The 23,380-nt window shown below is 51.9% G+C and overlaps 12 protein-coding genes across 12 annotated transcripts; 6 read left to right on the forward strand and 6 right to left on the reverse strand.

The window, feature by feature from the left end:
* Nucleotides 1-980: 980 nt before the first annotated feature.
* On the forward strand, nucleotides 981-2,390 carry M436DRAFT_57983 (uncharacterized protein; the record flags this gene model as incomplete). The annotated part of the gene is made up of 1 exon (XM_013567369.1): nucleotides 981-2,390. The coding sequence occupies one exon, from the start codon at nucleotides 981-983 to the stop codon at nucleotides 2,388-2,390; it is 1,410 nt and encodes a 469-aa protein (XP_013422823.1).
* Nucleotides 2,391-3,261: 871 nt separating this feature from the next.
* M436DRAFT_67986 (uncharacterized protein) lies at nucleotides 3,262-3,997 on the forward strand (the record flags this gene model as incomplete). The annotated part of the gene is made up of 3 exons (XM_013567386.1): nucleotides 3,262-3,333; nucleotides 3,386-3,521; nucleotides 3,576-3,997. 3 exons carry the CDS (start codon nucleotides 3,262-3,264, stop codon nucleotides 3,995-3,997), a joined length of 630 nt encoding a protein of 209 aa, XP_013422840.1.
* A 690-nt stretch (nucleotides 3,998-4,687) lies between these two features.
* M436DRAFT_76773 (ADP,ATP carrier protein) lies at nucleotides 4,688-5,777 on the reverse strand (the record flags this gene model as incomplete). The annotated part of the gene is made up of 4 exons (XM_013567418.1): nucleotides 4,688-4,834; nucleotides 4,896-5,516; nucleotides 5,584-5,660; nucleotides 5,750-5,777. 4 exons carry the CDS (start codon nucleotides 5,775-5,777, stop codon nucleotides 4,688-4,690), a joined length of 873 nt encoding a protein of 290 aa, XP_013422872.1.
* A 1,216-nt stretch (nucleotides 5,778-6,993) lies between these two features.
* On the forward strand, nucleotides 6,994-7,887 carry M436DRAFT_28034 (uncharacterized protein; the record flags this gene model as incomplete). The annotated part of the gene is made up of 1 exon (XM_013567346.1): nucleotides 6,994-7,887. A coding segment is annotated over one exon (894 nt), but the record flags the coding sequence as incomplete, so codon positions are not given.
* Nucleotides 7,888-8,128: 241 nt separating this feature from the next.
* Nucleotides 8,129-9,075, reverse strand: M436DRAFT_26027 (uncharacterized protein; the record flags this gene model as incomplete). Its single annotated transcript, XM_013567345.1, has 2 exons — nucleotides 8,129-8,550; nucleotides 8,691-9,075. Coding segments are annotated over 2 exons (807 nt in total), but the record flags the coding sequence as incomplete, so codon positions are not given.
* A 578-nt stretch (nucleotides 9,076-9,653) lies between these two features.
* M436DRAFT_86243 (uncharacterized protein) lies at nucleotides 9,654-10,944 on the reverse strand (the record flags this gene model as incomplete). The annotated part of the gene is made up of 2 exons (XM_013567419.1): nucleotides 9,654-9,907; nucleotides 10,887-10,944. 2 exons carry the CDS (start codon nucleotides 10,942-10,944, stop codon nucleotides 9,654-9,656), a joined length of 312 nt encoding a protein of 103 aa, XP_013422873.1.
* Nucleotides 10,945-11,260: 316 nt separating this feature from the next.
* Nucleotides 11,261-13,093, reverse strand: M436DRAFT_67990 (putative sugar transporter STL1; the record flags this gene model as incomplete). Its single annotated transcript, XM_013567387.1, has 6 exons — nucleotides 11,261-11,442; nucleotides 11,503-11,855; nucleotides 11,914-12,095; nucleotides 12,146-12,583; nucleotides 12,643-12,876; nucleotides 12,929-13,093. The coding sequence occupies 6 exons, from the start codon at nucleotides 13,091-13,093 to the stop codon at nucleotides 11,261-11,263; spliced, it is 1,554 nt and encodes a 517-aa protein (XP_013422841.1).
* Nucleotides 13,094-13,870: 777 nt separating this feature from the next.
* On the forward strand, nucleotides 13,871-15,019 carry M436DRAFT_57885 (alpha/beta-hydrolase; the record flags this gene model as incomplete). The annotated part of the gene is made up of 1 exon (XM_013567350.1): nucleotides 13,871-15,019. One exon carries the CDS (start codon nucleotides 13,871-13,873, stop codon nucleotides 15,017-15,019), a length of 1,149 nt encoding a protein of 382 aa, XP_013422804.1.
* A 689-nt stretch (nucleotides 15,020-15,708) lies between these two features.
* Nucleotides 15,709-16,678, forward strand: M436DRAFT_57963 (alpha/beta-hydrolase; the record flags this gene model as incomplete). Its single annotated transcript, XM_013567365.1, has 2 exons — nucleotides 15,709-16,027; nucleotides 16,080-16,678. The coding sequence occupies 2 exons, from the start codon at nucleotides 15,709-15,711 to the stop codon at nucleotides 16,676-16,678; spliced, it is 918 nt and encodes a 305-aa protein (XP_013422819.1).
* A 105-nt stretch (nucleotides 16,679-16,783) lies between these two features.
* Nucleotides 16,784-18,538, reverse strand: M436DRAFT_58016 (major facilitator superfamily transporter; the record flags this gene model as incomplete). The annotated part of the gene is made up of 4 exons (XM_013567373.1): nucleotides 16,784-16,876; nucleotides 16,929-17,469; nucleotides 17,527-17,927; nucleotides 17,981-18,538. 4 exons carry the CDS (start codon nucleotides 18,536-18,538, stop codon nucleotides 16,784-16,786), a joined length of 1,593 nt encoding a protein of 530 aa, XP_013422827.1.
* A 796-nt stretch (nucleotides 18,539-19,334) lies between these two features.
* On the forward strand, nucleotides 19,335-22,374 carry M436DRAFT_57931 (uncharacterized protein; the record flags this gene model as incomplete). The annotated part of the gene is made up of 2 exons (XM_013567355.1): nucleotides 19,335-21,388; nucleotides 21,435-22,374. The coding sequence occupies 2 exons, from the start codon at nucleotides 19,335-19,337 to the stop codon at nucleotides 22,372-22,374; spliced, it is 2,994 nt and encodes a 997-aa protein (XP_013422809.1).
* A 97-nt stretch (nucleotides 22,375-22,471) lies between these two features.
* Nucleotides 22,472-22,984, reverse strand: M436DRAFT_86249 (uncharacterized protein; the record flags this gene model as incomplete). The annotated part of the gene is made up of 2 exons (XM_013567420.1): nucleotides 22,472-22,879; nucleotides 22,937-22,984. 2 exons carry the CDS (start codon nucleotides 22,982-22,984, stop codon nucleotides 22,472-22,474), a joined length of 456 nt encoding a protein of 151 aa, XP_013422874.1.
* Nucleotides 22,985-23,380: the final 396 nt, after the last annotated feature.

A 23,380-nucleotide genomic window follows, 5' to 3' on the forward strand; every position in this document is an offset into this window, starting at 1 on the left:
AGGACATCTCTGTATCACACTCGCCACCTGATTGATGCTCGAGCACAGATGTTCAACCTGACACTCAACAGAACGCTATCTCTCAAACATGGTGGGGTAGCGGGGTGTGCAGAACTAAACTTGTTGGGAAGATACTTCAGATACTATCGCTACAAACAGAAGCAGGTCCCGTCCTCGCTTTCAGCCGTGCTACATGTACCGTCAGCTTGTTTCCGACAACTAGACCATTAAGTGCAAAGAACGAACGCACTGGCTGAAACTCTGTTCGGGATCCATGACCGATATCCAAGATTAGAAACAGACAGGGATGTGGGTCGCAAACATCATCTGTGATCTATCAATATGTTATGTTCATCTCATATTTGACCGCGGGATACATGCTTCGAGTGTTTCCAGTGGTACAGGCGTGCGCATGTACCTTCAGTGCTGTCCGAAATCATTGACCTCTTCCGTTATTGGCCAATGATGAGCTCCTGTTCAAGTGAAAGCTGGGCCGGGTTCAGCGTGCTTGAGCGACTATCACGATCTAGACTAGTACGACCAAAGCTGATGACCCCATAGGGTGGTAACGATCTCGTGCAGCACTGCCGTGCTGACGCCTCCGATTCAATCTGTTCAAGGTGGGTTCCATGCTGGCCAATCCAACTCCGCTCGAGCGGCCGATCTTTGAGAGACATCCAGATAACGGACGAGCTTGCGACAAATAATCAGAACCTTGTAAGACTCTTTTAGGGGTCCAGCAGGCTTCTGGGAAAAGTCCACGCCATCAGATATGATGGTCACGGATGTCCTCTGATATGATTGCGATCTGCTGCTATCGGATTACCTCTCGTCACACGGTTCCCAGAAACTCCATCCTTACAATGTCTGACACACCTCGCAACATCATGTCAGTCGAGGAAAACCTCCATGAGATAGAAGCGATGCTTGGCAACCATGGTCCACAATCTCAGAAACGCCAAGTGAGAAGGACGTGGTCCATGCCATTCGCCTCTGGAGTCAATCGTCCAGATGTCCATGAGAAAGACAAACCTTGCAAACTAGAGCTGCATCAAACAGCATACCTCGACGGCCTACGCGGCTTTGCAGCACTCTTGGTCTTCAGTCTGCATCACCAAGTCTGGGGGCACTCCGGGACCGGCGGTGAATTCATCCTCGAGAATGCGTTCGGCTGGGACGGAGTGTATCAGATTATCTGCTTCCCAGGCATTCGCATACTCTTCTCAGGAGGCCACCTCGCAGTCGCCGTCTTCTTTGTGATCTCAGGCTACGTCTTGTCTATGAAGCCTCTCAGCTTGATACAAGCAGGAGATGCAACCAGGATGTCAGAGAACTTGGCGTCTGCGTTGTTTCGCAGATGGCTTCGACTCTACATTCCGGTCGCGGGCACGACTTTCCTCTGGATGACTTCGTGGCACCTCTTCAAGATCAGGTCGAGCAACCCCATTGCTCAGATGCCAGAGTCTACATATCTTGGTGAGCTCTGGAAATGGTATTGCGATTTCAAGAATTACAGCTTCGTCTTCCAAGGCGAAGCTTGGAACGCATACAATGATCACACGTGGTCGATACCGATGGAGTTCCGAGGATCGATCGTGGTCTACACTTCATTGTTGGCGCTGTCTGGCTGTGGCAGAAATTCCCGATTGCTCTGCGAGTTCGTCCTCCTGTATTACTTCCTCTACGTCGTGGACGGCTGGTACTGTGGTTTGTTTGTCGCAGGGATGATCATCTGCGATTTTGATCATCTCTCAGCACGAGGACATCTACCACGTCGACTGCATGCACTCAAGAAGCACAAGACTTGGATTGCGTATCTGATATTCGTGATCGGTCTATATCTTGGCGGCGTTCCTTCCATCTCTAATGATATTTACCATCTCAGGAAGTCTCCTGGGTGGTACTACCTCTCGTATCTCAAGCCACAAGCTTTCTGGGACTTTAGATGGTTTTTCCGGTTCTGGGCGGCAGTTTGCGTTGTCACCTCCACACCCCATATTATCTGGCTCAAAAGGTTTTTCGAGAATTCATTCTGTCAGTATCTTGGTCGTGTTTCGTTCGGTTTCTATCTTGTTCATGGCCCCGTGCTATGGACTCTGGGCGATAGGCTGTACGCAGCCAGCGGGAGGATCAGAGAAGGACACATTGGGGTCATTCCTGACTGGATCAATCTACTGCCATTACCAGCAGTAGGGCCCTTCGGTCTTGAGATCAACTATCTGGTCCCTCAGTTCATCTTGTTGGCATTCACATTATGGCTAGCGGAGATAGTCACCAGATGTCTCGACAAGCTCAGTGTGGAAGTTTCCCAGTGGCTCTACAAGAAAACACTGATCCAGAGTGAGAGCTCGGGATCTCACTTTAGTTGGAAACGCGAGATCAAGGATTGAGGATGTATTGTTTTGAGTTACCACACAGCAATAGAGATATAGCATTCTTTGTACTGCGTCACTCGAGATGTTCTCTTCTTACTCATTTCCTGCTCTTCTCTCAGCACAGAATCCATCTTCGAATATGGAACACAAATGAAAGGGTCGTTTGGAAGATTCTTTGGGCAGCTCATGTCTAGCATCGGACTGAGTTGTTGAGATGACCAGATTAGAACTTGACAGCACCTGTACTCTGTATGGATCCGAAAGACACGGCAGGCACGGCATGCACCTGAGAGAATACGGACTCTAGGAACAACCCTGAAACCAATAGCGTCTCAATAGTCCAATGCTTAAGTATACTAGTGAATGGTGAATGGGGAATGTGTCCTGCGATCCAGAAACTCTCCAGAGACAAGCTGAAAAGAGCATTAGGTCAGATGTACCATGTCGCTCACTCTAGCGAGTCCGCATGCATGTGTCTTGCATGGGATTCTGCTCCCCATTCCACGGATGTCAATCTGTACCCGATGAAGGTTTGTCCTGTGCATCGCTCGATGCACAAAGGGGTGTTGAGTAAGTCTCTAACCTGACATGAACTCCCACATAGGTTTATCGTCATCGCAAAGAGATAGAGATGCAGCAAGCCACTTCATCAACGTGACCATGGCTTTGTCGGATCTATCTTTGGTACTCGAATCAGACGAGCGTTCTCATGGCCGACAGCAGCTGTGTTTTTCACGACATGGCTTGGAACACGGCACACAGCGGACCTAAGGTTGACCCAAGGTCTGTTTCTCAACGGTCTGATGGCCCTCCCAACATAGTCTAGGAATATATAGCGAGTGACGCCGTCGCACAAGTAGGGCTACCGCGCAACGAGCATTCAACCATGAAGTTTTTCGCGTTTCTGCTGATCACCTGGGCCGCTGGCTCATGGGCCGCGATTATCGCTTCCTGTGGAGTAGGAGCTCTGGGGCTATCTGAAACACAAGTCACACACTGATCTCACACAGAGTACCTGCATTGCTCGAGCGATCAAAAAGACGGGCTGCGCACCAAGCGACAGCAAGTGTATCTGCACATCGGAACATTACTCGGGATATCTGAACTACTGTATTGCCAAGAGATGCAGCGCGTCAGAGAAGGATGGTGAGGATTTTTGAATGGAACTGTTACCCAAATCCGGTCGCTGATGCAGTAAAGCTGAGATCAAGAGTGCTACAACCATCTGCAGCGTCGTTGGAGCAGCTCAACTCGAACAGGATGACTCAGATGCGAGTTTTGTGATCCAAAAGCGCGAGTCATCTATAAAGCGTAACGAGAAGGACCGCGATCGTGATAGTCATCATCGTGGTTCTGGGGACCATCATGGATCTGGTTGGAATCAACCACTGCCTGCGCATGATCATCAACCCGCTCCCCAACCTCCATCCTCTGCCCCTACAGGACCTGCAAGAGACCTCCCAGACCAACCTGGCCCTCCTGGTAACCCTCCTGGCCCTCCAAAATCTCCCGGTCTACCTCCTGGCCATTCTCGTCCTCCACCTGGGCCACCACCTCCCCCTCCATCTTCGACCACGTGGTTCACGCCGACTCACACTCATACAGTCCTTTCTTGGAACTAGAGTTGGCTTCAGATCAGGTAGCCTTCGTCCAATGCCACCTATGATCTTTTCCTAACCTCGCGCTTATAGTAAACCACCTTTTCTGGCCTAGCGAAAAACTGCATCTTGACGCACATGACCACTAGGCACTTGGATCGTGTTCTTCTCGTTCCATTCATGTTCTTTTGTTTCCTTGCTATTTAAGGTCTTTGTTCTTAACGATATTCCAATTTATTCTCAAACGTAGTATATAATCCATTTGATCTTTTCTCTCTGCTATACTTGAACCCTAAACCCTGACCGTCGCACTAACTTCAATCGTCAATCGATCCAAAAGTGGTCTTCGTTTTTCAGTACCAACACTGTTAGTTGACCACATAAAGATACGTGAAACCGCAACTCGCTGACTGGAATGATGCTCTAGCTTGGATTTACTCTGCTTCTTGACTTTATTACTATGGAGCCCAAGCAAAACGAGGTTTCCCACGAGATTGGGTTCGATTCCAAACTGTCTTCGATATGTAGAATCAGCCATCATCTCCGCCTTGCATCTCCACGTGGTCTTCCTTACAGGCTATAGACCAACTTCAGCCTGGAAGACGCACATCCGAATCTGCTGTATAGCATGGGCAGACGTGTCGAATCTAATGAACGTGGTACTCACGATGGCATGAGGTGGCAAGCAGCTATTCTTTGCACCACTGACTCCAACTAGAAGGCATAGCCGAAAATGAAGAATTGGGCCAGACTGCCAACACTTCGGAGGACGTCGGCGTCAGCGCCCTTCCAAAGAGACTTCAAGCCTCCCGTAGCAAGGATCTGACCGCTAGCATCGATGAAGGAATCGTCCTTGATAGCCTAGAGTATGCAGGTCAGTGTTCGAAGGTTCTGAGCACAGACATGCAATTTCATGACTTACCTCACCGGATCTGATCATCAGACGAGAGCGGATAGTGTCAAGCGGGTAAGTGGCGAGACTGACAATCGTGGCGACGGTCCAGCTGAAGAGAAAAGAGGCAAGGAAGTTGCCCTCGAGGGCACCGGTGAGGACAAGAGGCTTGATGATGTCCATTATGCCGAGCCAGAGGCCACGGTAGAGAATAATACCAATGACGGACGGCAAAAAGCCACGGTAGAGACCAGCGATACCGTCAGAGGCGATGGTCTTCTCAACGACGTCCATGAGGCCATTATATTGACGCTCGCTACTAGTGGCGTCCTTGATGTCGTTGGCAAGACGAACACGGACGTAGTCCAGCGGGTAGAGAAAGAGGAGTCTGGTTGCACCAGCAGCAGCACCAGAGGCAATATTACCGGCCATCCACAACCAGTAACCATCTCGCCCCTTCTCAAAGGCGAACATAGATCTGTAGGTATCGCGGAAAGCGTAGTCCAGGGCCTGAGCTGGGAAGTAGCGGATGATACCCGCGGTATTGCCGCGCCAGAGGGATGCGATACCCTCCTCAGTGATGATGCGCTTGAGGCACTCGTAGATGCCGGCGTAAGGCTTGGTGAGACGACCAAAGCGGAGCAACTCGTCCTGTTCAATAACGTCAGGTGATCCTCGTCGCTAGCAGCTCAGGGGCAAACTAGCTGGAAATGCAAACCTGATTTTGGATGAGCAGCTTGATACGCTCCAGAGGAGCGGCACCCGTCTTGACGATGATGTGGGGAATACTTGATACTATAGTCCAACGCTTTCAGTCCGTTCCTCATGATAAGCTCCATTGTGTGCACCAGCACTGTTAATTGTAGGCAAGTGATAGGACGTACTCAAAAAGGCAATAACGGGCCCGGGCATCGGGCTCTGGCTACAACTGATATCAGCATGCTGTGATCTAGACGGGACGTCTCATCGAGGCCATTCAAGTGTCTGCGCCATACTTTGTAGCCATAATCGATTCTAACTCCTATGAGAGAGCTGTGAAAGGTTGGGAATTGAGGTCAATGGATTTCGAATGGAGACTTTGCGCCGTCCCATCACGTGATATCCGCCAAGGCCTACTAAGTAGCTGCTAGATTCTGCTGTGAGATTCACTGCTCCCTGTCTATCCCGCGAATCATTCCATGGATGGCACGACGACCGATGCCTGGAACTCGGGTCTCGCGACACTCCGCACAGGACTTGACATGAACCGTGGAGTAATCCCTTTGGGTGTTCTTCGAGAGGCTTCCTAGTCACGCGAAGATTTGCGAGAAGTCAGGCATCTGGTGATGAGCGTCCAGTCTCCTCCAAAAGCATGTTTCCCGAAGGCGAGGGTAGAGGCAAGCCTTTTGCAGCAGAACAAAAAGGTATGCGACGTCCAACGGAGCATCTAGTCGCGGCGGGCGGTGCGGCGCTTTTCCACGTGCTCTCTCCGCAATCCCAGTGACATTCTCGCAGTGACATGCACCAAGTTGATGACGCGGCACTGCGACTAGGCTCGGACAGGCATGTGTAACGCGGCAATTGCTTATATCTGGGGCAGGAACTTGCTTGTTTTATCCTCATCCTATCCTTGTGTAGAGCTTGATTCACTATTTTATCAATAGCTACAGGGAAGATCTCAATACCTCGGTTGGCCTTCGATATGGGCAACAAGGCCCTTGATCCCACCTCGGAGGATCTCATTCGTCTTGATAGCTTCGTTGATACAGCGGACGACTCCAGCGAGTACGAAAATGATCGCGATGCTCGAAAGTCGAGACTGCGTTGTATTGAACGTGGCCATCACAGAGACATCGAGAGGTGTGCCTTCGCTCCCTCGCTACGTCCACGGTTCAGCGTCCGTGGTTGGGGATGTACAAGACTAGCACGACATGTTCTCGCAAGTGCCGTGGGCTTCTTCGTTGCCCTGTAAGAATGATATTCCAGACCCACTGCAATCATAGGCTAATTCGATGACAGGGCTCTTTTCCACGTTGTATTTTCGTCAACATTACCTTATGGAGAGATGCGTGACGACTTCGACGAGGTCTTCTCAGGCCCGTCGCATGTTTTTCCAGAGCCATTTCACCCTCAGCGCGAAGCTTTTCTACGCAATGTGATCCCCGTGCCGTGCCACTCGCACAACGACTACTGGCGTCGGACACCACTGTATGCTGCCTTGGCCTCCGGATGCATCAGCGTCGAGGCGGACGTGTGGCTCTTTGACGATGACCTTTTGGTGGGCCACGACATCGGCAGCTTGACCAGGGATGTGACACTCGAGTCGGTGTATCTTGAGCCGCTGCAACAAGTGCTGCGGGTCATGAATGCAAATTCACAGGTCGGCAATGTGAGTTCGGTCGGCAAGCACGGCGTATTCAACGTAGACCCGAATCAGACGCTTGTGCTGCTCGTTGATCTCAAGACTTCCGGCCATGAGACTTATGCAAAGCTAGACAGACAGCTGCAGGGCTTGCGAGACGCACAGTGGCTCACTCACTGGAACGGCACGCACCGCGTCGAGAAAGCTATCACCATCGTGGCTTCCGGCAATGCTCCATTTGACTTGATCGCTGCGAACGACAGCTACCGCGACATCTTCTTCGACGCTCCCCTGACCTCTCTGGCCTTTGACGGCGACCCTGCTGTCTCGACACCCACGTCTGGATTCCAAACAGCCCACGGCAATCTAGTCCGCCCTGACTCTGATCTTCTGCGCTTCAAGTACAATCCCAGTAACTCGTGGTACGCATCCACCAATTTTAAAGCCGGTGGCGGCATCCTATCGAATTTTGCCATCACAGCTGCACAACGCAAGAAACTTGCGGACCATGTGCGCATGGCCGAAGCTCGAGCTCTGGTCCCCAGATACTGGGGCACGCCTCGCTGGCCACGCAACTTGCGCGATCAGATCTGGGAGGTATTGCTGCAAGAGGGAGTGGGAATTTTGAATGTTGATGACTTGAGGGCCGTGAGGAAAGGGTCTTGGGGTAGGTGGAGGAAACGTGGCAGAGAATCGTAGATACAATGTCTTTTGGTAGATAATGAAAGCATATCTTGTTGTATTGTGATGGGAATCATTTATATCAAAACAAAACCAAAGCGAGAAGAAGTGTATGAAAACATGTCATGTCTGCCTGCCCATATTCTACTCATTGTCGCCATCCCAAATGCATAACACCCTCGTCGCATACACTTGCCGGCTTCCTCACCGAGAACATCAGAGTAGCTCAGTAGTTGGCGCCACAACTACCAACCGCGTTTGATCTCGCAAAGCCATAACTGAAGGAGTACGTATACGCGTTCCCTGCACTATCGATCTGTGTCTTTGCTGTAGCCCTGCTCGACTTGAATTGTTGGCTGTATAGATAACACATCTGTCCCAGAGCCTGTTTGCCCTTGTTGAGGATAAACGTGTTGAAGTAGTTGCACAGTACAGGGTTGGTGGTACCAGCAGCCGTGGCATTGGCTTGGGCTTGAGCAGAGTAGGCATCACAGGCTGCTGCACATCTAGATGCAGAGAACGGAGTGCCGTCGTTGTAGAGCTGCCAGGCAAGAGTGGGGTTGTTGGAAGAGCAGTCGGTGGTTGGAGGCACGACGATGCTGTTGCCGTAGTAGGCGGCTGATTTGTAGTTGGGGATCGGGGCAATGGCGTTGTTGACGTAGCCTAGGTGGTGTGGTGTCAGTTTAAGTGGTTCAGGATCTCGAGAGAAAGTGTGGAACGAAGAAAGCAAGACGATGAAGGGCAATGAGACATGAGTTAGGATGTGGAAGAATGAAAGGTGAGAGATGCCGTGAAAAACTTACCATTGGATCCGGCGATAACGATCTGGAAGTTTTTGCGCCACTGTCCAGTGTTCACTGCGTTCTCCTTGGTCACTGGGCCACCCCAGAACGAACATTTGATATTGGTAGTGCTAGGAGGATTGTCGCAGTTGTCTCCACTGCCTGGCTCTACCTTTGGATCGCGCTCGAAGTAGATGTTGAAGGCTTGGCAGCCGACGATGAAATCGCACTTTTTGGAGCAGCTGGCGACATCATAGGTAGGAAGAGTAGTGTACCCAAGGTAGCCATTCGCGTTGTTCGATGCTTGTTGGTTGACGAATGTCTGTTGATAGCCGGATGGGGTTTCGGCTTTATTGGCAGCGCTGGCAAAGTCACCCAATGCAAGAAAGTTGGCAGGCGTGTCGGGATATGGCACAGGCCCTTGTCCAGCAGGAAGCAGCTTGCATACTTTTCCAGGGCAGGTACCGGTCTTGACCACGTTCAAAGTGATATTGGTGTATCGCTGAGGATCGAATCCGCCACTGGGATAATATTGTAGCTCCGAGACGCAACTTTGGTCTCGCAAGAGGACAAAGTCAGGGTACGGCGGGTCGATCGCATAGCCATTTTCGAGAGTGTTTGTCGAACTGATGGTCACCGGCACCGTGCTCCAGCCCCAAGGAAGGGTGGTGTCACTGGGTGTGAACAAAAGACATTCAGATGTGAAAAAGTTCTGCACGCCGGTGTACTTCATGGTGGCAAGATCCGCGGAATAGAGAAGCCCGTTAAGATCTCTGAAGAACGTTGCTGCTTGAGATCTGGCCACAGGCTGAACCAAACCTCCGACTTGTCCGGATGGTGTATCCGCAAGTCACATCCACTGGCTGTCCCAGGTAGAATTTCCACTGGCCGAATACTGGATGCTGAAAGCTGTGGAAGGGTCACACACCGTGGATGGCGAGGGGATGGAGATACGGCCGCCCATGATCACTTAGGTTTGTCCGGCTATTTGGCGACAATAACGGTGTTGTCCGAGTCAGCAGCGTTGGTGATATCTGCGGCGGCGGCAGATGCTGCAGAGGCAGTGTTGAAGGCAACGATCTCTGAGGTGACTGCTAGATCGAGTGTGGGTGTTGGCGGAGGTGGACCAAGAGCGTCAATCGCCGCGAGGTCTAAGAAGTCGGGAGTTGGAAGAGGTTCAGCCGATGCGATGCAGGAGAAAGCAAGGCTGACCAGCAAAGCAGAGAAGAGCATAAGGTCTATGAACCGAGATTAGTCTGGTGAAGAGAGGTTGTAGGCTTGAGTGAGTCGACTGTCAGCTGGTCTGGAGAGAAGACTGCTGGGGACGGAGGACGGACTTTGGATCTTTTATAGATCATCTTCACAGAAGCAGACCCACACTCCACAACATTGTAGAATCGGGGATCCGGGTCTGGATGTCTGGGAGAACAGCTGAACAGGAGCTGAGCATGGTGGTAATTGGAACCGAAGTCGGAGAGCCAAGATGGCGATGCGAAGACTCCAGCTGTCCGAAAGGGACTGAGGGCGTTCGGAGAGGCCGAGTGGTAGTCTTGGAAGGCGTCTGGGGACGTCGTAGGGGCGTCGGGACAGCAATGTGTTTAGTTCCAGCATATACCACCACTTTTCACCAGATAGCAATGACCTCAAAGAACAGAGCGCTGTGAAGCCGAGTCTATAGGGTTTGTTGACAAGTAGTCGCATTCGACGTGGTAGACATCGTTGGTACCTGACTATCACGAAATCTGCCCCATGATATTGATCTCCTGGATGGAGAGAAGTCGGCAAAGTTTAAATCAGCCCAGCTGAAGTTGGCTCGTGTTCGCCGTTCCTTGCAGCTGTGCCAAGATTCGAACAACCACGTGGTGTATTCTGGATTATGTTAGCCGGCAAGCTACCCAAATTCTCCAAGCTTCCAGCTGGAGCATGCGTGCAAGGGTCTCTGATGTGCGATGTTATGAAAGTAACTAGTCAAGGCATCCTTTCAGCACGCTTCAGAAGTCAGTCCGTTGTGAGTGCGGCTCTTCCACCAACTTCGTAGCGTCAGCTGGAGTCATGGGACCTACTGCCATACCGATCCCCAAGACCCAGGCAGACCGTTGCCGCCAGTTCAAGGCGCAAGAGATGTGCTGGCCTGTTCAATTCCAGATCTGAAGAGGGCCCTGCAGATAGATCTGGGATAGTATCACGTTTCCACCACTGCTATAGATCTATAGATACCACAAGCACTATTGTTCGCGTAAGAGGGCGTCCTCTGAGTCAACTCGCGACGAGGCATGGTGCATCTTCAGGGTCACGAAGCGCGGTACATGCTTCACGCAATTCTGCTTCCGGTCAAATACAACCTCTGCACTTGGCTGGAGCAGAATTCAGCATACTGATTCACCCAGATGACCGACCACATGGACCTCCTGGGATTGTCGCACAATGTGGCAGATGTTCTATACATGTGGTCTACCCTACAGGCCTTTAGCAAAAGGGGAGGACATGAAGTTCAATAAGGAGCCGGTCCTTGTTCATCGTTGCTATAGAGCTATGTAGTCGTCTACACTCTCAAAGTGTTCATTCCTTACAAACAGGTCTTCTGTCTACAATCAGATCTTCTCAATGTTGGAGACCTCCATCTTTGACATATCGCTAGAGTCGCGGGACATCGACTTCTCGTTTCCAGGCAAGACGCCTGCTCTGCGAGCGGCAATGTCGCGCTCCAATCTCTCGCGGACCTCGGGGGAACGAGCGAACAGGGCGTCAATCTCTTCAAGAGTCTTGCCGGTAGCTAACAAAAGCATTTAGTATCAAGTCATGAATATGCTGAAACTGTGTTGGTAGGACTTACTCTCAGGGCACAAGAAGTAGACGTAGGCGGCAGCGAGGAAGCAGCACAACAGGGGCCAGATGAAGATCTTGGGGCCGACGGCGTTAATACCGGTGCCACCACCGAAGACCATGACGAAGGTCGAAAACCATTCACCTGCAGCTCCGAGACTGCCAGCAACGTGACGATATTTTAGAGGTGCAATCTCGGGACCGTAGATCCAGCAGGTACCGAGCCAGCCGAAGGCGAAAACAATCTCGTAGAGAATGATGATGGCGACAGCACCCCAGTTCGTACCGGCCGACTGCATGTGAGCTGGAAGGGTCGTGAGGACCACGTAGATGAGCATGCAGACACCGCAACCGAGTGCAGACCTGGCAAGTATCAGTATTGGTTCATTCGAGCAGAAGGTAGATTGTTGCAGGTACTCACCAGATCATCATGGCACGACGACCGACTTTCTCAATGTACCAGATAGGAGGGTAGGACGCGATTGCGAAGGCAGTGTTCAGAACACCAGCGAGGATACCAGAGAGGAGAGGAGAGTAGTTGAGATTGCTGAAGATCTGAGTCGAGAAGTACACCAACATGTTGATACCGAGGAACTGTTGAGCCTGACGACTTGTTAGTTTGGAAAAGCAAAAGATTCGAGACATATACGTACCCAGTTGATCAGGAATGATGTGCGTAGACGGCGGCCAAACTGCAACTCGGTGTTGTCCCAGAACAGGGAGACGATGCTGATCTTGCCGGTCTCATCTTCCTCCTCCATGGAAGCCATGATGTCGGCTTTGACGGCTTGAACATTCTGGTGTTCGACTGGCAGCCCGTGAAGACGCGCCAGCACCCTGTCGCCCTTGGCCTCCTTGCCGCGGGCATAGTACCAACGCGGGGTATCAGGCAACATGAACAAGAGTACAGCGGAGAAGATTGCGAAGCAGCTTTGGAGTGCCAACGGAATGCGCCACAGCCAGGGGTGTCTATCGAGCCCTTGAACGAAGCCAAGATCGATCCAGTACGCCAGAGCCACACCAGTGATGAGAAGGGCAAGCTGATACGAGACCTCAGGTCCTCTCTCCTTGGCCTCAAGGGACATTTCGGCCTTGCAGACTGGTCAGCAGATGTCGTAATGCGGTTTGGGACTAGCCTGATATGACATACCATGTAAGTAGGAACGGCCGCAGCGATATTCCCGATCCCAGCTCCAGTTACAATACGACCGACTATGATCTGTCCAACGCTGTAGGTACTCGCTTGAAGAAGGGCACCGATGCAAATGAGCAGACAACCCAGAAGGATGGTGCCCTTTCTGCCGATTTGCATTCCGTAGAAACTGACGCAAAGTGACATGACTCCGGCCGCGAGATTGTAGATGGCGGCGATGATAGGGATAATCTGAGAAGGGTCAATCGCATGCTTCGAGTTATTGTCTCAGTGAGGTGCGTACGAATGCTCCCTGAGGGTCGCCGATTGCAGCGCGGAACTCCTTGGTCTCCTGAATACCACCAAGAACACCGGCGTCCCAACCGTAAAGCATAAAAGCAGAACCACAAGCTGCACTCATGATTTTGTAGAGCGTCTTGCCCTGGATGCCATCGAGATAGCCCACCATGGTTGATTAAATTGTAGGGTGTTGATGGAAAATTGATTCAGATTGAGATGTGTCTCTGAGAAAGCGACGACTGCTGTATATATAACGATCGCTGCTGCGATCCCGCGTGGCCGTTCACAGTACGGAAGGCGAATAAGGTTCTTCCCCAGAACGTGGCCTAGTTCTCGATGTATGAGAGTCGTCGTCCAAGACACGGCGAAGGATACAGTCCGTACGCGCTACAAAGGGCGGGGTATGGGGATCCTGGGGTTGTCGATGAGCCAGAACCGGCGCGACAGACGACAAGTCTCCTGTACACGAAGAGTGCAATCGGTACAGCGAGTATTGTCCGAGTCTTCGTTATCCATACAGGCCACAACGAGCGAGTATGGTCGCCACAGTTGCTCCGAAATTCGAACCGTGGCAAATGCTTTTGTAAAGCTTCTCCGGAAACCGCAATCCAGAGCGCCAGCGGGACGAAACGTGCGGAAAGCTCCTGCGTAGGTGGCTTGAGTTTTGGAATTTCAGCGACCTCGTGGTTTCCGAAGCGCTTTCCGGACACATTCAAGCGCTGGTCCCTACCCATTACGATGCAGACGCAAACAGCAGTTGAAACATGGCGACAGGGTGGAGACAATCGATGCGGGGTGGTGCGGAGAGAAGGGTGAAGCCGTTCAAGGGCGGGGGCTCCGGTGACAGCAAAGTGCATTGTTTGCAAACAGTTGATCTGAGCTCGACTTTCTCTTCCCTTAATACCACTACAGACTGATCAGAACCACCACATACTCTTTTCCAAAAATGTCCTCTGAGATTCGGCCATTCAAGATCAACATACCCGACGCCGAAGTCGAGCGTTACTATCGCAAAATCAAAGATACCAGGGTTCCCACTCAGGATATCGTCGAAGGCGCAGGAGCCGAATACGGCTTCACCACAGAATGGGCAACTGAGTTGTACAAAGTCTGGACCGACAAATACGACTGGCGAGAGCAAGAGAAGGAAATTAACCAGTGGAATCATTTCACCACTGACATTGAAGACTTCAACATCCACTTCATACACCACAGATCCGAGAATCCAGATGCAATTCCTCTGCTCCTCGTTCATGGTTGGCCGGGTTCGTTCTACGAATTTAGTCAAGTCATCAACAAATTGAGCTCGAGTTCTGCATCGCCGTCTTTCCACTGTGTTGTGCCGAGTCTGCCTGGGTTCGGATGGTCCAGTAGACCTCCAAAGGGGTGGAAGCTACAACAGACTGCTCGGCTCTTCCACACACTGATGCAACGCCTCGGATACGCCAAGTTTTGTGTCCAGACCGGTGACTGGGGCCATTGGATTGGTCGCGAGCTTGGTGCAAATTACTCCGACACTTGCAAAGTCGTGCATTTCAACTTCGCGCCTGCACCTCTGCCAGAGAACGTCAACTTGACAGATCGAGAAAAGATAGTACAAGGTCGTGTTGACGATTGGCTCGAGAACCACATGGGCTACGCAATCATGATGCGAACACGACCACACACCATCGGCTGGATGCTGCAAGACAATCCCGTCGGCATCATGGTCTGGCTTGGAGAGAAGTACAACGAAGCTGCTGATCCAGAGAAACAGAAGTCAGAGGAGTGGAAAAAGCACATCTTGACGACCGTCTCGATATACTACTTCAGCAACTGCATCATGACCTCAAGCTTGCCGTACTACGAGAATGTAAGACACGAGAACTTTGCGGCTTTTGCCATGGAGCCGGGGAACAGGATCAAGGCTCCATTCGGCTACACGAGCTTCTGGTGGGACACTGAGCCCAGTTCGAAGAGGGCTGTGGAGCGGACCGGAAACATGGTCTTCTATCGTGAAAGGGATGATGGAGGCCACTTTGCTTGTCTCGAGTGTCCGGACGGCATTGTGGAAGACGTGAGAGAGATCGTGAGCAAGCACTGGAATGCAGGATGATGTACAGCCTTCTTGCAGATCACCACTTGGTATGACCTTTTTCTTCCGATCAACAGATCAAATCTTTTGCTCGAAGTCGTTGACGAATGCACGAAGTCCTTTTACGCGTGAACCGGCACATGCAAGATCGCGATATTGAGACACTTAGACCACGTAGGCGGTACGCGGTCATCCACCGTGTTGCTATAAATTCACGATGTTGCTGTGAAGGATCGCCTCCTGAGAATACATTGTACCAGCGCCAGATGCACCATCTCCAGGTGGATTGGGCTCAGCGATACGACACGGCTCAGCTGTGTAGGACGCGATACTCAGAGATGCATGCACAGCCAGACCGTGAAACAAGTTCCGGATCGTCGTCGCGCAGAACGTCACGATCGAAGGCCGAAAGTCCTTCGGAGAAAACGAGGGACGAAGTTTAAGCCGGCAGGCGCTGAGTATTTCCATTTTGAAGAAAGCCGTTGCAGCCACATCTGCGACAAAAGTCAGCGCTGAAGCTCTCCGATGCTCGGCTGCCCCGCACTCAGTCGACCCCTCCAGTTGGTCTGACAATTACCCTGATGGACAATCCCCGCAGACCATGTCATTGTTAGTGCGTCGATATTGTGTATATGTTTGCTCTTGCCTGCAAACACAGATGGTCCCAACATCCCTCTCCCCCATTCTAATTCGGAACTTCCTCTAGGAACATGCCTTCTCTCAATCCCACACAAATTGACGACGAGCGGTGGCAGCATGGCTTTACCTTCGTCGACGATGCGAATGAAGTCAGGATCCATTACATCGACTGCCCTCCCAAATCACAATCCAAGGGCACTGTTCTGCTGATCCATGGCTACCCAAACACTTCATACCAGTGGCGACACGTCATCACTCCCATCTCAGACGCTGGTTACAGAGTCATCGCTCCAGACTACCGCGGCGCCGGCGACAACAACCACCCTAGGTCTGGCTACGACAAGGTCACCGTAGCCGATGATCTTTACAAAGTCGTCCATGACCATCTCGGTATGCCCTGCTCGAATTACGCCCGACCCGTCAACGACTGACAATTCCGTAGGCATCAAGGACAAAATCCACGTCGTCGGACAAGATATCGGCGGTATGATTGCTCACGCCTACGCCGCGACTCACGCAGACCACACCCGCTCCGTCATGTTTGGCGAGTGCCCACTCCCCGGCTCCACACCATACGAATCAGGATTCAAGACGTCACCAGGAATGTGGCACTTCACCTTCCAGCAACAACTCGACCTGCCCGAGCTCCTCACACAGGGCAAAGAAAAGATATACATCAAACACTTCTACGACAGACTTTGCTTCAATCCCGCGGGCATCGGTCCCAGAGATGTGGATCATTACGGTGCAAGCTTCTGTCAGCCTGGTGCGATGAGAGCTGGCTTCGATTTGTACCGTGCCTTCCCGCATGATGCAAAGGACAACCAGGCGATGTTGAAGCGAGACGGCAAGCTCAAGATGCCTTCGGCCGCATTGAGTGGTGAGATGAGTCTGCTCAGACAGGTTGCCATGGACCAGACGCACGAGTTTTACGACGACGTTTCCGAGGTCATTGTAGCGAGAAGTGGACATTGGACAGCCGAGGAGAATCCGGCCAGTTTTGTGGATGGTGTTGTCTCGTTCATCAAGAAGCACGATTAGTACATATGAAGCATCGCATCGAATCGGATTGTTGTACAATTTCGTTTCTATCCATTGTTGTGGTCTAGTCTTGTGAAGCAAAGCACAGAGTGTCTACGCAATTTTCTAACCACCTCTCATTTTTTGTATGAATGCAGCCGACTCGGCAGCGAACTTACACTTTTCGCGAATCTTGGGGCCAAACTTATAGAATAAGAACTGTCTTTGAGTCAGTGATAGTTGAGCCGAGCGTGTCGAGATAAATACTGACCGGCATAGGTACACACATGAGCGAAAGAAAGGCCGGGATAGTGCTGGCCCAATGGATGCCCAGATTGGCATACATGTAAGAGGTGAACAGCGGAAACGCCATACCGAACAGGCTTCTCAACACTGAATTCGCAGCAAGAGCGCTGGCCGCATAGATGGTATAGGCGTCGATGAGATAGTTCATCACACCGAGGAAGACCAGAATCATGCCGAAGCCAAAGGGCGCGCCTGCGGCTATTGAAGCCATCCAGTGGATACTGGGGCTGTTGGTCCATGCGAACCAGAAGAGACCGATTGGGAGTGCGCAAGCTCCTACCATAGACATGGGCAGACGGGCTTCAGGGGGAGCAAACCCGCCGCACGAAGCTGCGACTCGCTTGTATCGTTTGTTGTCCCATAGGCAGTAGACGATGGCCATCAGCATGCCTACCGCGACACCTAAGAACGCAAGACCACCAATGCCTGGAGACCATCCGCGCTTCTGTTGGTAGACGATGGGAAACGCGGCGAAGAGCAAGTAAAGTGTTCCGTAGATGATTGCCCTGGAAACACGAAGCTTGTTAGACGTCTGAGCCGTGGAGGTAGTGTGAAAGGCTTACATGTAAATGCTGAGAAGGAGAACGATCGGCTCCCCGAACAACAGTTTCCAAGGTCGGATGAGTGCGGTGCTGAAGACTTTCGAAAATTGAGTCGGCCCAGATGTGATCTCGGCTCTAGATTTGTACACTTTTCCTGGGTTGGCCTTCTCAAGAGCGCGTGCTCGCTTGCGGAGGAGGACCGGAGCATATGTCTCAGGGATGAGTAGAGACCCGGCAACCCAAAGAACGCCGGTAAAGATTGCCATGATGCCTTCTACCCAACGCCAGCCAATAGTCTCTCCGGCAAAACCGCCGACGATGGGACCAATCACGGGGCCCAGAAAAGGTGCTGAAGCAAAAAAGGTCATGGCCAAACCACGCTGGTCGGCGTCGAACATGTCTGCGATGATACCACCGGCATTCTATTATGGTTAGAGAAGAGAACAGAGCTCAAAACGAGAATTCGATTGCTTACAGTCAACGGCGACGAACCGAAAGAACCCGCAAAGAATCGCATGAGCAGAAGCGTCGTGATATTCTGCGCTCCTGCAGCTCCGGCGTTGAAAGCCGTGAGAGCAGCATACGTTCCAATGAACAGTACTTGTCGGCCAAAGATTTCGGACATGGGCGCCCACATCAAAGGGCCAATTGCGAAACCGAGGACGAAAAGCGACACGCCCAGAGTCACAATCAACTCGCTCGTGTGGAATCGCGCGATGACCTCGCTGAGACCTCCAGTATAGGCACTCGACACGAACGCTACGGCCAGAGTGGCGATCGAAACCAGAGCGACGAGGCACCACTTGTTCCAATCTGCCCATGTCATCGGATTGCGAGGATCGTTGTCTATCCAAACGACGACATAAGGATCTTCTTCGGTGCCGGAACCTGCATATGGCCAGTTCAGAACGGCGGGAGTGATCAGAGCCTGATCGCGTACCAGGCGGAACCAAGACACAGATTGGGAGGTGTCGTACTGTGGTTGGGTATCAACGCCATTCTCCAGATCCGATTGTGTCGACTTCTCAGACATGACGGTGAAGGGTTATTATGAGTTCCTCAAGAAATTTAGTTGGATAGGACATGGTGAGAATGAGAGGGGTCGATGGGTTTTGTAGGTTAGCATGACGGGTGTAGATATGCCCGAGCATTTCATAAGACCGAGTACATCGAACCCGACAAAGAGTGATGCCGATCATCCCTTGCGAACCTTTGCAGATAGGCGGCAGCCCTAGTCTTGACCTGTTCATCCTAATGGTTGGAGGATGCTTATGGAAGCTGTGGTGTGTTGTCAACGGAGCTCTGTGAAGCCGAGGGGAGTTTATGAAAGCTTTGTGCAGCGATCAATCTCTCGGCTTGCTGAAGGCGCCGAATCCGTCGCACAACCACGCACCTTCCTCTCGCATTCTGGAGCACTGCACCATTCGGAAGTCGCTGTAAGCCATGTCCGAGAAAGTTCAATACTTGTTGAGGCGACCTTTGAATGTCACAAGAGCGGCAGTCTGCTTGCGAGAATAATGTATACAAGGATGCACAAATAGACTTTCCGGAAGAGCTTGGAACCGCTTGAGCGAAGATTGGCAGTTGGCATCATAACAGTCAATCAGGTCTCAGCCCGTCGAGGATTGGCGATAGGTAGGTGTTTCTCATCGTCTGTTTGCATGCTTCTTGTCCATCGGTCACAGCGACTCGAGGGTTGCTACACCCAACGAACAGCAGGTCGACCGCGCCGTCCAGTCCGCCGCGACCGCTACAGCTATAGTACCTGCGTGCCTGAGACGTCGCAAGCATCGACAATGTCATCTGGACGCGAGCGCAGTGGCTCAACCATGTCAGTCGAACGACAGCCCAGCGCCTCGACACAGGAGAAAGAGTCGCACAATGGCAACTCGCCAACGCTGCAAAAGACCAACACAACCGCGACGAAGAAGAGGAAACTGCCGCCGTTTCTGGACCACTTCAATACGCGCGACCTCAAGATTCTCTTCCGCTGCTCGGTCGCCTTCTGGGTCACCTCGCTACTCATCGTCATCGAGCCCACGTTGCAGACTTTCGGCAATGCCACCTTCTTTGGCTGTATCGTCGTCGTCTTCTTGCCTCCTTCTGGAGTCGTGCTCGTCTTCCTCCTGGGCGCCTTTACCATGATTCTGGGCATGGGTCTAGCATGGGCATGGGGTGTTGTCGCCATGAAAGCCGCCCAAGCGACCAGACCACAAGCCGAGACCCTAGCCCGTTTGCAGGCCTTGGGCATACAAGCCGCGAAGAATACGGGCGCGACCACATACTCTCCTGCCAGTGTCTTGGTCTACAATGGCTTCATGCTCGACACCAGAGTTACCGTCACCTTCTTCTGCATGTTGTCTCTCTTCATCTACTTCATGGCCAGACTCCGCATCAAAGCGCCCAAATTCGCCCTCACTGCCATCTTTGCTTGGATTGTCACCGACGTCTTCCTAACCATCGGTCCTCTGCTTCCTTCGTTCCAGGGCACGATCCCTCAAGTTTTGATCAAACCCGCCGCCGCTGCCATCGCCATCAGTCTTGCTTGTTCGATGCTCATCTTCCCTGAGTCGACTTCCCACATGACCTTGTTCGGCATGCACAAGCTTGTCACATCCATGGCCAGCTCTCTCGACCTCACCAGGAGCTTCCTCAACAACTACCCTGACACATCCCACCTGGAATCAATGCAGGCCCTGAGAGCTGGAGTGCTCGGAGGTTGGGCTGCTCTCGAGCCGGCATTCGGCTTCCTATCCTTTGACCTCTCCTTCGGCCACTGGAGTGCTCAAGACATTGCCTCGCTGCGGGAGCCTGTCCGTCGTGTCATGATCGGCTCCATGAGTCTGCTTGCTTTTGAGATTCTCCAAGGGCGATCGCGGGACAGGATGAAGCAGCTTGCATCCAACGACATCAGAACTCAAGAGCTGGCAGGAAAGGAAGACAAACAGAAGAAGCACACATACGGGAGACACCAAGTCATGCAGAGTCTAAATCTCGTCGATGCGCTCCGCGAACCAGAAGCTGTTCAGTCAGTTTCTGACTCGTACCAAGCATTATCACGAGCGAGTGATCCGCTACTCGAAGCTTGCAAGAGCGCGTTCCAAGCCATGGCACATAGCATCCACGAGAACAACAGCAGAAGATGGTTTGGCAGGATGTCTGCTGAGCAATTCGCAGAGATGAGGCAGTCACATGTTGATGTGCTCGAACACTTGCGTGAGGAGAGGGCCAAGTTTCCTGACGTCGCCAACGAAGCGCTGTTCGCGTCTCACCAACATCTGTTCGACGAGAATGGCAGGTTCCACGGACAGACTTCGGAGAGGCGCAAGCTGGGTGGCATGTTCTTCGGCTTCAACTTCGAAGACCGCCTCCTGATCTTGGCTGCGGCGCTTGAGCGAGCTCTGGAACAAATCACCCTTCTTGAAAAAGAGCGTACCAAAGTGAGGATCTGGTTTCCGACAGGTCTACGCAAGTTCGGGGCCTGGGCATTCGGTGGCTCGCGTGCACCAGCAATCGGTGCTTCGTCGATCGATGACATGCCTCAAGCAGACAAGGCGACCATCGAAGAACTGCAGCAAAGTTTCAAACGAGTACACAAGCCGACAAGAAAGCGCAACAAGATCTCCTCGGTGATTCTCGGCTTTGGACAATGGTTGAGAAACGATGAGGGCATCTTTGCTTTGCGAGTACTTGTTGCCACTCTTGCAGCAGCTATACCTGCAGTGTGTACCACATCGGCTGGTTTCTACTATCGCGAGAAGGGACTATGGGCCCTGATCATGGCACAAACCGGCACGGCTTCTTTCTCAGCCGAGTTCAACTTCGCATTCACGACCAGAATCTTCGGCACCATCACAGGAGGTGTGCTAGGCATGCTTGGATGGTAAGTTTCGATCTCTTCCACAAATATCAGACGCTGACAAACCAAGGTATATTGGAAGCGGCAGTGGTACTGGAAATCCTTATGGCTTGGGGGCTGTTCTCGCTGTCTATGCTGTGATACTGATGTGGTTCCGCCTCTATACCCCACCTCAGCTACTCCAGGCAGTGATGATTGGTGGTGCTACGGTCATTCTGGTCATCGGATATGGCTACATTGACACCCACATTCCTACTTACGGCAACCCAGGATGGGGCTATGAAGTCTTCTGGCGGCGTACAGTCCTCGTCCTCGTCGGATTCGCCATCTCGTTCATCGTGACTTTACTTCCCTGGCCTTCGTCACTCTCAAGGAACATTGCCCACAAGCTTTCTGGTGTACTCGACAACGAGGCCGATCACTATGCCGCACTACTGTCTTCGTGGTCTGATCTCGATTCTCACGATAAACATACTGTTGCTGTCGAGGCAGTGACCATCCAGCTCGCCGGACAACTGAATGCCTTGAGCGGTCCCATCGGAAGTCTCAAGTTCGAGCTGTCGTCCAGTGTTTTTGACTCGACGACCTGCGGGCGCATCAAGTCAATCGCAGAGTTTATCAACTACCAACTCGCGCATTTACACATTCGCGCCGCCACACTGACACCCGAGCTGCGTCACCGCTTCACCAACGCATCTGGAATCCTCGATCACCGTTCCATTGCAGATGTCATGGTTGTGATGAGTATCGTTGCCCAGAGCTTGAAGACCGGCGATCCTTTGCCTGCGCGACTGCCGACGCCACTGCTGAAGAAGTGTCTGGAGCATGGACATGGCACAGCTGTCGAGAACTTGACCATCGATGTATTGAAGAAGGAGGGTGTCAGAGGATATACTGTTTGCATGAGCGCGTACCTCGGGTTTCTGTCGGGTATCGACGAGCTCGTACTCGCGCTCAAAGAGGCAGTTGGTGAAGCACACCATATTCCTGATGATCTGAAACTTGCTTGATAGAACCAGTACCGTACTAATATCATCACTTCTGACACTTCCAGAATCTATCTAACCCGGTTGTGATTGACTTGTCTCCAGGTTCAACATCGAATATCTACTGCCAAAAGTTATAGAGAGCGTAGCCGCCATCCTTCTCCAACATATCCCGAAAAGCCTTGTATCTGCTACTCTTGCCATCCTCGGGGTGAACATAGTACTCTTCGATCCACTCAAGCCACTCAGGACCTAGTAATGGGAGATCCGTCCATAGTTCAATGTCTCTGTTCCAGATATGCAATGTCTGCACTTTTAGATTGCGCAATTCGACTATCCAGTCGACCAATCGTTGCATAGCGGAGTGATCGGCGGGACTTTGCTTGATGAAATTGAACAATTCGGACCAGACTGTACAGAGAGCGGCGTACGAATGTTGTTCTGCCCGTTGTGGGGATGCATCGGAGGTCACGGATTGAAAGAGAGCGTTCGTGGCTTGTGCGGCTGATGCGGCAGATTTGTTACGACTCTGATGATTGTAATCAGTTTTCCAACCTACCGAAACATGATCTAGGCACATTCGTACATAGTCTTCGACTGGTACGTCAAGTAACGTGACCAGTATATGGAACATTGCTGTCTCGTGCGCTGAAGCTTCATCATCTGCCGAATGCACCGAGATGGGTGGTGTTCCACATTTTGCTGTCAGAGAGGCGTTTGACATGTCAAATTTGGGCACCCGGCGTCGCATCCGCTCTCCTAGACTTTCGTTCTCTTGGAAAAGACTTTCATCTAGATGAAGAAGATCATTCATGGCTCGTACACGGATTCTTTGCGTTGTGTGCGATGCGAAAAAGATGGTGCCGTGAGAGGCAGGGTCGGTATCGTAGCGAAGAGCCAAGATTTGGGATCCTTCCGCGGAGGCGTTGCCATCAAGCCGATGTTGGAGACGTTTCGATACATACATGTTCTCAACTCACGACACCACGGCCAAAAATCAAGGGAGACAAGCATTTGCCTTGGCGGTCTG

This window comes from Aureobasidium namibiae, assembly GCF_000721765.1.
Source record: "Aureobasidium namibiae CBS 147.97 unplaced genomic scaffold scaffold_26, whole genome shotgun sequence".
NCBI classification, from domain to species: domain Eukaryota; kingdom Fungi; phylum Ascomycota; class Dothideomycetes; order Dothideales; family Saccotheciaceae; genus Aureobasidium; species Aureobasidium namibiae.